Below are 12,906 nucleotides of genomic sequence, written 5' to 3' on the forward strand. Positions count from 1 at the left end.
CAAATATCAGGAAAAACAGAAAAACTCAAAGCCAACCTTCCAGCATGCTGAATAGTTAGTAAAAAGTGTCACCTGGGACAAATCCTTATATGCTAGTTACTTTTTCTCCTGACTCCAGAAATTCTCATTTCACAATCCAGCTATTGTAAAATGCAAGGATTTATCAAAATATTTGCAAGTTTTCCTTCCAAGAAGTGGATATATTTGAAAGTTTTGACTTAGTCTGTGTTTGCCAGTATCCCTCTTTTGGAAGGGCAAAATTGCCCTTCCAAAAGATTGATACTGGCAAACACAAAATAATCCCCACCATCTCTACTAATGCATCACACTCCTAGGAAACAATGGCATTGAAGTTATTTTACAACTCACCATTAGACAAGCCTCATATTTATCATTCTAAAATCAGTACTGCATCCAAAAAAGAGACCTTCTCCTGATAGACATATTGGAATTTGAATGTGCAGCAGTAACTCACTGTCCCCCATCCTCAAAGATGGGGAAAGGGGAAGCAGATTCATTGATGATATTTTTCTAGTTTGGGGTGGGGGCGAGTGAAGTGTTTCATTTTCCACAATCACTTCAACTTTGAAAGCATTAAATTGTCATTAGAAATAGGAGAAAAACTCTCCCCTTCATTGATGCAAAATCAATATGTTAAACATGTTGAGTTGCTAAGTGTAATATCTTAGTATGCACCAAAAGTACAGAATTCATGGGATATCTGGTTCCTGGGCAATTTGATGCTGTCACCCTTCTTACTAGTGGACGAACCCACTGCTTGGCAGGTATGTAGGTACACTGCATTCACATAGATGGTAATTCGATGTCATTATGGATAAACATCGTGAGTTAACCGACTTTGAAAGAGGGTTGATAGTGGGTGCCTGACACATGGGTTGCTCCATTGTGGAGGTGGTACAGAAACTGTACTATCCCCGTCTGACAGTATCAAGAGTATATTGAGAATATGCATTTCCCGAATAACATCCCATCATAGACAGTGCTGTAGGCAGAGAAAGGTGGTGGATGAACGTGGCCATCGATGTCTATCTCACATTGTTTCAGCCAACTGGAGAGCGACAGTGGCACGAATAACCACAGACTTCAATGAGGGAGGTGCCAGAAATGTCTCCACCAAAAGACCGTCAGGTGATCATTAGCCTCAATAGGTTATGGGAGCCACCGTCCCATTGCTAACACCACGACACAGGACTCTACACCTCAAATGGGTGAAAGAACATCGGCACTGGACCTTTGATGATTGGGGACAAGTCTCCTGGTCCAATGAGTCCTGTTTCCAGTTATTTCGAGCGGATGGGAGGGTGCATATCTGTGGTAATCGCACAAAGCTATTCACTTGTCGTGAAACTGTTCAGGCAGGTGGACAGTCGGTAATGGTCTGGGGCCTATTCAGCTGGTGCATGTTGGGACCTCTGGTACGTCTAGACTCATCTCTGAATGGTCCAGGTTACGTGTCCATCCTTGCAGACCATCTGCATCCCTTCGTGGTCATTGTGCACCCACAGGGCAGTGGACTCTTCTAGCAGAACAATGCACCTCCCCACAGAGCTGTGGTGACTAGAACATGATTTGAAGAGCATTCCGCAAATTTTACTGCCATTGAATGGCCTCCCTGTGGAGCATCTTTGGGATGCTGTTTAAAGGTCCATTCAGGCTTTGGATCCTCCACCCAGGAATTATGGACAGCGGTGCAGCAAGTACAGATGGAAATACCTGTGGAACACTTTTGTGAACTAGTGGACTCGATGCCTCATCATGTGACTGCCATTATTTGGCCGAAAGGTGGACCTACCCGTTACTAGGTAGGTATTGCATGAGTTCTGTCCATTTAATATCGGTGTGTAGATACACCATAGACAACTCTTAAAAAACTACAAAGTAGTTGTTGTGGGCATCATTTGCTCTTTCTCATATTGTGCTCTGCCTTCACGACGAGTTGCCATGATATTGCACAACCTCAAATAAGTAACGCTTCCCTAATAGAGAAGACTATTGTTACTTATTCTCAGTGAGTACCACCACCCAGACATGTTTCAAGGCTATTGGCCTATCATCAGTGGGTGGGCAGGTACCCTAGTATTGCAGACATGACGACCCAGTTGTGAAGATAATCACACAATATGAGAGATGCCAAAAGGTGTATAAGACAATATTTAAAATAATTAAATGCACAAGGCATAATGCATTAAGAGTTTAATATCTATATAATATCGGTGTGTAGATACACCATAGACAACTCTTAAAAAACTACAAAGTAGTAGTTGTGGGCATCATTTTTAAGAGTTGTCTATGGTGTATCTACACACCGATATTATATAGATATTAAACTCTTAATGTATTATGCCTTGTGCATTTAATTATTTTAAATATTGTCTTATACACCTTTTGGCATCTCTCATATTGTGATTATCTTCACAACTGGGTCGTCATGTCTGCAATACTAGGGTACCTGCCCACCCACTGATGATAGGCCAATAGCCTTGAAACATATCTGGGTGGTGGTACTCACTGAGAATAAGTAACAATAGTCTTCTCTATTAGGGAAGCGTTACTTATGTGAGGTAGTGCAATATCATGGCAACTCGTCATGAAGGCAGAGCACAATATGAGAAAGAGCAAATGATGCCCACAACAACTACTTTGTAGTTTTTTAAGAGTTGTCTATGGTGCATCTACACACCGATATTATATAGATATTAAACTCTTAATGTATTATGCCTTGTGCATTTAATTATTTTAAATATTGTCCATTTAATGTAGAGGTCTACAGAAAGCTTATGAATACCCTAACAGTTCAAAACTGTTAGGTTGTCAGTAGATATAATAAGTGCATGATTCTTCAAGCACTAAGAATTTCAGAAAATAAATACACAAAATCCTTTTGGCTTTATCATTTGAAGAAAGAAAGAGAATGAATTAAAACATATAAGGACCACAAAGTTCATAAAAATGTTGAGATTTAAAAAAAATGTTTGAATTATGTTGATATGCAGGGTGTCGGTATGTAGAGCACTCTGCATACTTTCTCTTGTTACTATCAAAAACCATTTTAAAATCTGCAAATATATGGTATAAAAGTAGATTAAAATGTGATTGATTGTTCAGTTATAATTCCATTTTTTTTTTTTTTTTTGTTAGTATGAGATCCGTTTTATTTATCACTTATCCACAGTTCATGCTTCACACTAACCTATATTTTTGCAAATATCAGGAAAAACAGAAAAACTCAAAGCCAACCTTCGAGCATGCCAAATAGTTAGTAATAAGTGTCACCTGGGACAAATCATTATATGCTAGTTACTTTTTCTCCTGACTCCAGAAATTCTCATTTTGAAATCCAGCAATTGTGGAAATATTTTTAGTGGTAGCAGTGTTTATTTCAGTTGTGAGTGAGGCATAACATACTATCTTAATTTCTAGAATTTTTAAGAGTCTAGCGAAAAGATAATAATGGCGCCTCCATAGCCAGGTGGGCAGGAGCAGCAGTGCGTAGCACACGCTTCTTGATTAGACAGAGGTTCGAGCCCGTGACCACCAAATACGGAGGATGCGGAAAGGTCAGGGAATGACAACCGCGTATCCCCGGAGCAATATGGCCTTAGTTGCTAATGCTCCTAAAAACCAAATAACAAACAAACAGAAAAGATAATATAGAATTTATTCAATTACTCATAGCTGAATACGAAGTGTACAAATTATTATAATTCAAGAAAACTGTTTTTATATAACTCACTTTAATATAAAAACTTTTTTTTTTCTAGGAAAATATAAAATGGGATGAAGAATTCAACGTGTCTACTCCTGCACCTTTAATTAATGTGATAGATCATACGCCTCAGCAAGGGGCAAGTCGCTCTTCTACAGCAGACCTACGAGATGTTGGACAGAGAGGTTTATTGTGGTTATTGGATGAAGAGTCTCTCTTTCCTGGCTCAACAGACAAATCCTTTGTTGAAAGGATATTTTCTCAGTATTCCACAAGAGGTAGCTTAAATTAGTAATGGGCAGTTTTTATTGCTTGAAGAAATCAATGCACTTCTTTCTAGGAGCAGCTTTAATGCTTGAGATTTTCTTATTTCCTTTAATTTGATATTGAGAAATATCAAGGGTTTCATTGAAAATTAGATGAATGTTTTTCTAATTACTCTATTTTTTAGGTGCATTAGCATATACCAGGTGGTTATAAAATAAGTTTCTCTATTCAGGAGACCCTAGTGTCAAAACGGTTAGAGATAGCACTGTGAAAATCATTGAGTATGTCATTTAGGGTATGTGGAAGCAATTTGTAGAAAAAAAAAATATATATAGTTCAAATTTCCACCACCAGGTAAAATTGGCACTGTAAACAAAAGCTTTTCTGCATACAGGTCTGGAGGAGGCCTCATTTTAGGAAGGATGTAGATTTGCTTGAGTGTGTACAGAGAAGGGCAACAAGATTGATGAGGGGAATGAAGGGATCCTTTACCAAGAGAGGCTCAAGTTCTGCAAATTGCAGTGGCTGGAGACTAGGTATCTGCACGGTGATCTGATTGAGGTGTATAAGGCCTTGAATGGGTTGAGTACGCTGAATTCTGATGGGATCCTTCCACTTTTTCAGATTACGAACCTAAGGGGGCATAAATTCAAATTAAGAAAAGACAGATGTAGAATAGATGTGTGGAAGTTTGCTTTTAGCCAGCGGGTGGTTAATTGCTGGAACAAACTTCCATCTGTCATTGTGGAAGTTGATAGTTTAAATAAATTTAAGGAGGAACTGGACAGGCATTTGGAGGGAATGGTGTGTTTTTTTTTTTTTTTTTTTTTTGGCTGATGCTGCATAAGCTCATACACTTGCTTTCTTGCATCATATGCTACTACTACTACATCAGATGGAATACTTAACTTAGGATAAGATTTTAATATCAGAACTTAGAAATCTATGGATATTGTTCTATGTGCTTTCCATCACTTGAGATGACATTCTGAAAATGGAGGACTGCGTGTGACACAGTTTTGCTTGGATCTCATTGGGGATGTTGGCTACATGCTGTTTAATGCTTGCTTTCAAATCGATAAGTGCCTGTATTTTGCCATGGTAAACTCTTCAGGTATCTCCATAACCAGGAATCACAGGATTGAGATCTGTGATCGGGCTGGTCAGAACTGTGTGTGTGGGCTGGTCAGAACTGCGGAAAGTCTCTAGAAATGATGCGATCATTTCCGAATGTTGAATGGAGCAGTTCCTTCACTTGTGGACCAACTTGGGGAGGGCACCATCTTGCAGGAACAGGCTATATGGGCTCCAAGGGGCACCATCTTGCACGAACAATCTAGATGGACTCTAAAGGGACACCATCTTGCATGAGTAAGGTCTCCAAGCAGATCACATTATTCCCGCTCTGCCTTTCTTGCAGAGCGGGAATAATGTGATCTCTTAGAAGATTGCAGTACTGTGCACTATTATTAGTGCCATACACCTTATGGGGCCATGAGGTGTAGACTCTTAAAAAAAAAATGGTCCGATTATAAACTCTGCTGTGAATCCACAACATATTGTAACGTATAGACTTTGTAGTGGTCTTTCATGCACAGCAGATGGTCGAGAAGTCCATATTTGACAGTTTTGTGCATTTATAGTCCCATGAAGAGTGAAATGTGCCACAAGATCATTCGAGCCCATGTATTATCAAATTCCATATGAGCCAGAAATCATAGAGCAAAGTCTGTTCGTTGTTGCTGATTACAAGACTTTAGTTCTTTCACTACGTGAATGTTGTACAGGAACCAGCGTAAAATTATTCGAAGAACTTTATGTACAGTAGACCAAGGAAGGTTCAAGTTTCTTGAAACACCTCTGGCACTACTGACTGGTAGCATTTTGCATTCTAACCTGGAGGCCATTGCAACTGCCACTTCATCCACTATCTTCGTTCCGATACATGGTCATTCCCTGCCTGGAATTACATCTAACTCCCAGTCGCTTCAAATTTCTTTAATAGTTTTTGAAGCCCCACTTAAGTGCTGCATTAGCATTATTATTATTCTGGTAGAACAGTTTTACTAAAAGAGCATGTTCCTTTTTTGTAAGAGCCATAATGGTTATTGACAGTGGACTTTACCTTTCTGCTTTTATCCAACAGGATGTCATTTGTGTAAGCAGAGTGTCTTGAAGTAAATGACAACTTTTACATATAGGCAGCACTGTTTTTTCCCTGGTGGCAGAAATTTGAACTGATTTTTTTTTTTTTTTTTTCCTTCTACAAATCGCTTCCCCATACCCTTAATGACATACCCATTTTCACAGTGCTAACTCTGTTTTGACACTATGGTCTCCTGAATAGGGAAACTTATTTTATAACCACCTGGTGTGTGTGTATATATATATATATATATATATATATATATATATATGTATATATACAGTGAAACTTCTCCTAATGGACATCTCTCTACAATGGACATTTTCAAATTCCCCAACTCTCCTCTATTGGTTTTAACGTGTTTTCAGCTTCTGTCTAGCGGACATTCTCTGTAACGGACGTGGACAGGCAATCTGCACTGTTTCGTTTAGATTAGCACTTAATTTGTTCTCCCAATAACGGACAGCGGGCGAGCTCACGGCCCTTTTTCTAGGAATGTTTCTTCCATGTATTGCCTCAATCGTGTGTTTATTTTCTATTTCCGATTCTCCAAATTTTATCAAGGTTTATGTCGCGGTTCTAAACCCTTTTTCGAGAATTTTAAGGCACGTGTAAAACTTCTGATGAATTCGGTGTATGCAGGGGGAGGGGAATTTTGTTGGCCTTTCATTCTTTTGAGTTTCAGTTTTCAGTTTTGTTCAGTGTCGTGTGAAGTGCACAATGTCTTCTTGTAAACATTTAACTTTAAAAGATAAAGTGGAACTCATTAATGCATATGATCGGCAAGAAAATAGCGTTCACCATCTCGCTGCAAAATTCAAAATCGGGAAGACGCAGGTAAGCGACATCCTAAAGAAAAAAAATGAACTGCTCAAACAATTTTGGCAACACGTAAATAATCAGGTTCAAAAATCATTCCCGAAAACTGTTGGAATTCAAATTGACAATGTTACGTATGAGTGGTTTTGTCGTGCACGTGCTAAAAAAATTCCCATTAATGGGCCTTTCCCATTATTAGGGAAAAGGCTTTGGAGGTTGCGAAATCTATGCGAGTAAATGAGTTCAAAGCTTCTGTGGGATGGCTAGACAAGTTCAAAACTCGGCATAAAATTTCTTGGAAAACCATAAGTGGTGAAGGTGGATCTGTTGATACTGGGGTTGTAACAGAGTGGACTGTCAAATTGGAAGATTTATGTCGTGATTTTGAAGCTAAGGATATTTACAACTGTGACGAAACAGGGTTGTTTTTTAAAGCTCTTTGTGAAAAAACAATGAGTCTAAAAAACGAAAAGTGCCAGGGCGGAAAAATTTCTAAGGAACGCTTGACTGTACTATTGTGTACAAATGTGCTGGGAGACTGAACGATCTCTTGTTATAGGAAAACCACAAAATCCTCGTTGTTTCAAGGGCATAAAGTTGAATCTTTTGATGACTGGAAGTCTAATAAAAAAGCATGGATGATACGAGATATCATGAGCGAATGGATAAGTCACTTTAACCAAAACATGATTCGTCAAAACAGAAAAATTATTCTTTTCATGGATAATGCTGCATCTCACCCGCACATTGAATTGTCCAACATTCAGATCGTTTTTCTGACACCAAACACATCTGCAGTATCAGCCCTTGGATCAAGAAATAATAAAAAAATTTAAACTTCACTACAGAAAACGTGTTTTAAGATATCTCATTGCAAACATGAACGATGTAACGTGTGCAAGTGACCTTGCAAAGAAACTCAGCATCCTAGATGCGATTCAGTGGATTTCCTCTTCAGTAAATGCAATTAGAAAACAAACTGTCGTGAACTGTTTTGTAAAGTCTGGCTTCTCAAACGCAAAATTTGAAGTTGTGAACAGCAATGTGGAGCACCAAGAAGAACAAGAACTTCAACATCTATTGATAATGTACGATACTTCTGCTACAAGTGACCCTGGCTACAAAGATATAGACTCGAACCTCACTACAGAAGATGGTGCTCTAGATATCAACGACATTATCATCGATATTTTTCAAGAAGTTCCTCATGAGGATGAAGAAATGGAAGGAGGTCATTCTGTCGAAGAGCATATTAACGACGAACCACTGATGAAAATAGAAGAAGCGCTCATACAAATAAATCGTTTAAAAATGTTTTTTGCCGCTGAAGAAGATACTGAAGGACTTTCGATGGTTTCTTCACTCCAAACAAATGTTGAAAACAAAATTATCAGCCGGAAGAAGGTGCAGAAGAAAATAAGTGATACTGTATGTATTTTTCTTAAAATAAAGTCATAATATGCATAGCACAATTATATGTATATTATTTACAAAAATATTGTGCAAAATCTGTATATAATTTAATTTAATTTTACATTAAACATTTAACGATTTTTCTTTATCTATTGTGTATGTAATTGTATATTATTTACAAAAATATTGTTCAAAATCTGTATATATTTTAATTTAATTTTACATTAAACGTTTAACGGTTTTTCTTTCTTTCTGTTTTTTTCTTCCTCAGACTTCTTGTTAGTGGACACTTCTCTCTAACAGACAAATTTTCGTTCCCATTGGCTGTCTGTTAAAGGGAAGTTTCACTGTGTATATATATATATATATATATATATGTGCATAAATGCCTATTTTCATTTCCATCCATCCCTCTGTCCTGCATCTAACAACTGAACTCCCAATGCACAGATTTTAATGAAATTTTATATTTGGTTTATATAGAAAGGTTTGTCACGCCATTCCAAATTTCATTAAAATTGTACAAATAGAAATTCAGTAATTATTATTTCTTTTTTTTTCTATACAATTTATATGGAAAAAAGAAGTTCGTAGAATGCATGTAGTTTTAATGCAGTATTATTAGCTGTAGACAGTCTTTGCACTTTTTACCTATATTGTTATGCAAGGCTCGTGAATGTGGGATCACTTGTGAAGAGATACATAGGTATATGGAGAGAAAAGAGACTTAAAAGAGTATAGGAGAAGAGAAATAAATATTATACTTGTAACTAAACTGAAAGTTTAGAGAACATAAAACTATAGATTTTATTAAGTGCTCTATAAAGTTATAATCTTAGTAATTAATTGATAAGAAGATAGCTATAGTTACTTTTCACTTTAATCAATTACAGAAAAAGCCTTTTTAAAATCTACAAACATATGGTATAAAAGTATATTAAAATGTAATTGATTGTTCAGTTATAATTTAATGTTCTTTTTGTTAGTACGAGATCTGTTTTATTATCACTTATTCATCCTTCGCACCATACAATGTGGCTGCCCCACTTTCTGCCTTTTGAATGCTGTACCACAGTTGGAACCATTGGCCCCTATATGAACTCTGTAGTTCATTATTGATAGGGCGCCTCTGTAGCCAGGTGGGCAGGAGCAGCAGTGCGTAGCACACTTCTTGATTAGACTGGGGTTCAAGCCCGTGACCACCAAATACGAAGGATGCGGAAAGGTCAGGGAATGACCACCACATATTTTTGGAGCAATATGGCCTTAGTTGCTAATGCTCCTAAAAACCAAATAACAAACATTATTGATAAAAAAAGAAGCAATTCAATTAATTTTAAGAAAATAATATAATGTACCTGAAATATAATGTGCTGCATACAGTGCCTAACTTTTAATTGAAGTATGTTATCAGATGTTTAGACTTTACTTAATTAAAAAAATGAAAAAGTTTAATTGATATTACATTTTCAGCATGTTTGTAGGTCCCTGGAAAGCTTTTTTGTGATCAGTCATACCCTCCTTCCCCAAATGCAGATATTTATTCATATCAATGAAAGTATATTTTGTGTAATCCTCTATAATGAAAAATTCGATCAAGGGAAAATTTCAATATGTGTTCTGTTGGTTCTTAGGGAAATTTCAGGTCCAGTTAAGATTTCACAACATTTGTTTTTCCTTCCCCCCCTACAAAAATCACATAAATGAAAATATGTTTCTGCATTGACAGGAAAAATGCAGAATGCTACCAGATTTTCAGCATATATTCTGTTGCTGCTGGGATGGTTCTAAGTTCAGTTCTGAATTCATAACATTCTTTTCCCAGCTTCTCCTACAGAAATATTACTATAAATTTGGAACAGGAGCTCTGATCCATTTCATAATTTCAAGGCTTACCTAAAAAAAATAATTTAGGAATCTTTGTATCAAATTTTCATGTTGATGGGTTGACCTATTTTATTATAAATCATGAAGTATTACTATTTGTTAATGAACCTGAAATGTCATATACTGCATGAATCAACTGGCTTGTTTATTTTTTTAGATTGTTGCAAAATGAATCTTAAATAATTGGTGAAAAATTCTTTGAAAAGCAATTTTCTGAACCACAGTCTAAATTGTTTAAAGAGCCCAGTTGTTCAAAATATTGTTCCTGTGAAGTATTAATTTTTAAATAGTCATTAAAATTGCCTGTATATCATCTCTTATCGATCAGAAGAATTATAGCTTTTATTTTATTCCTTTCCATGTATTTCACTTGTGTAGTTCATAGGAACTCAGTGATATCGAAGTTGCAAGTCATGGATAAAGGAACTTTGCTAAATTGCTTAATTTATGTAAAAAAAAAATTATGTAGACAAGAAACTTTGCTATAATTATTCTTTATGCTCATTCTTAACTCAGTTACATATAAGGTTAAAAAGACCTCCGAATCCGATATTCATGATAAGGTTAAAATTACTGTTTACTCTGAACAAACAGAAAACAAATATGTTGTAGGTAGAACCCTTTAATAAGGCAAACTAAAGCAAAAACAACAAATTAAAACAAATTAGTACAGAAGCTTTCAAGTCAAGGAGACTCTTCATCAGCTGAATATAAGTTAGTACAAAAACAAAGAATGCCCGGTCGTGGTCAGATGAGGTAAAGCATGGGATGAGTGCAAGCAACAATTACTGGTTGGAGTTAGACATTTGTGGCTGTGATTGCAAAGAGAGTCCATGGGGGTATGTGCCAACTTTCATCATACTGGAGGATAACTGCCTCCATAATAGGATGAATACGTGTTCCTTTATTGCAGTTTAAAGCACCATGGCAACATGATATGTGGAATGATTCTAGCCACAATCATTGGTGGTAATTTTGCAAGTGGTCGATGACTTTATTGTCTTGGCATGGGTCATGATGGTGCTTAGATGACCAGTAATGTTCTGCGACTGCTGAGTGGTCTGAATCAGCAGACGAGATCGTGTTATCATTGTGGGAAGCTCTAGAGTGTGCTATGAGTTCAGGGCCTGCAGATCACATTTGTCTAGGGTACAGGTAGGGTAACCACATTTGAACAGATTCATCTTTATTCTTATAACCTCATCACATCTTTCATCAGTGGAACTGGAATGGGTCCAGGCATGTACATAAGGGGCAGGTGCAGCACTGAAAAGCTGGCTGTGAACGTGAGCTGATCTATAGTTGGTGAATTGGTTGGTATACATTGGTTTATGGTATACCGAGATTCTTAAATGAGTTCCCTCAAGCCAAACTAGAAAGGAGAGTTCATTGTCTGACTCTAGCTCAATGGTGAACTGGATAAAGGGCGACAGAAAATTGAGGTGTAGTACAAGTCAGTTTTCCGAGCCCTGGGGGATGATTACAAACACGACATCGACGTAGCAGCACCAGAAGGTGATTGGATCTGCTAAGTTCAAGAATGCATGTCCCTTCAGTTGTTCCATGCCAATATTCGCCATGACATAGCTGATTGGGGCAGATTCATGGCCGTGCCGTGGATCTGCCTAAACAGGGAGTCACTGAACATGACCACACTATCGGTCAAATTCAGTAGATAATGCGGTTCTATTGGGTAGGGTGGGGTTGCTGTCCAATAGTTGTCTGGCACATGTGATGGCTTGTTGAACCAGGATCGAAGTGAACAAAGACGCAACCTTAAATGAGGCCATGACTTGATCTTCAGAGATGGTAAGGTTTGAAATCAGGTGTAAGAACTCCCCACTGTTCGAGACTGTACAGTTGGTTTAGCCTACAAGAGGTGACAGCAGTCCAGCGACAAACTTTGATAGTTCATACAGCAGGGAATTGCAATGAGACAATTGGTTACAGGGGGTGCCTGGCTTGTATACTTTGGTAGTCCACAGAACTGGGGAAGATGACACCCAGTTGCTTGTATTTGCCAGTATGTAGTTTTTGAAATCTTCTTAGATTTTAACCAGTTGTAAACTAGGCTGTTGACACTAGCTTCCCACCATTCCAATACCTTGATGGGATGGTCATGCACTGGTTCATAAACAGTGACATCTGGCAGGAGAGACAAGGTTTTATCTTGGTATTCAGACCGATTCAGGATGACAGTAGGACATCCCTTATCACACTGTAGAGTGACAATGAAGTCATCTCTCCTAAGTGAGTTCAGAGCAGAAACCTGTCTGCCGCTGTGGTGAGAGCCAACTGGACAAAAACATTGCAAGTTTGATGCAGTCTTAAAATGAATTTCGTTGGTGGTTTCCTCAGGCAGATGTGTCAAAGGTGCCTCTATTCCCATGGAGAGTTCTGTGATGGGAGGACTCCGAGGTAACAGTAAACTTCATTCCAAGGGCAAGGAGTTCCTTCTTCACTGGATAGGTTTTTGTTGCTCAAATTAAGGACAAAGAGAGAGTGGTTGACTGCTGGGGTCCTCTGTGTGTGACTGGGGTGCAGGCCCCTCAAAGCATATTGTTCAACTTGCCTTGCTGCCACAAGCGATATAAGTCAGATTTGCAGAATGCTTATAGAGCTGTAAGTTTAACCTCTGTTCCAGGAA

General features: G+C 37.8%; 1 protein-coding gene across 1 annotated transcript in view; it reads left to right on the plus strand.

Annotated features, from left to right (window-relative positions):
- The window catches only part of Mhcl (Myosin heavy chain-like), a 938,273-nt gene that overhangs the window by 237,640 nt on the left and 687,727 nt on the right, over positions 1-12,906 (plus strand). The window contains exon 13 of the mRNA XM_090376088.1: positions 3,783-4,005. Within this exon, the coding sequence (XP_090232214.1) occupies positions 3,783-4,005 (223 nt within the window). The remainder of the gene's footprint in view (positions 1-3,782; positions 4,006-12,906) is intronic.

Source organism: Mastigoproctus giganteus, chromosome 1 (assembly GCF_048544385.1).
Source record: "Mastigoproctus giganteus isolate SK-2022 chromosome 1, ASM4854438v1, whole genome shotgun sequence".
NCBI classification, from domain to species: Eukaryota; Metazoa; Arthropoda; class Arachnida; order Uropygi; family Thelyphonidae; genus Mastigoproctus; species Mastigoproctus giganteus.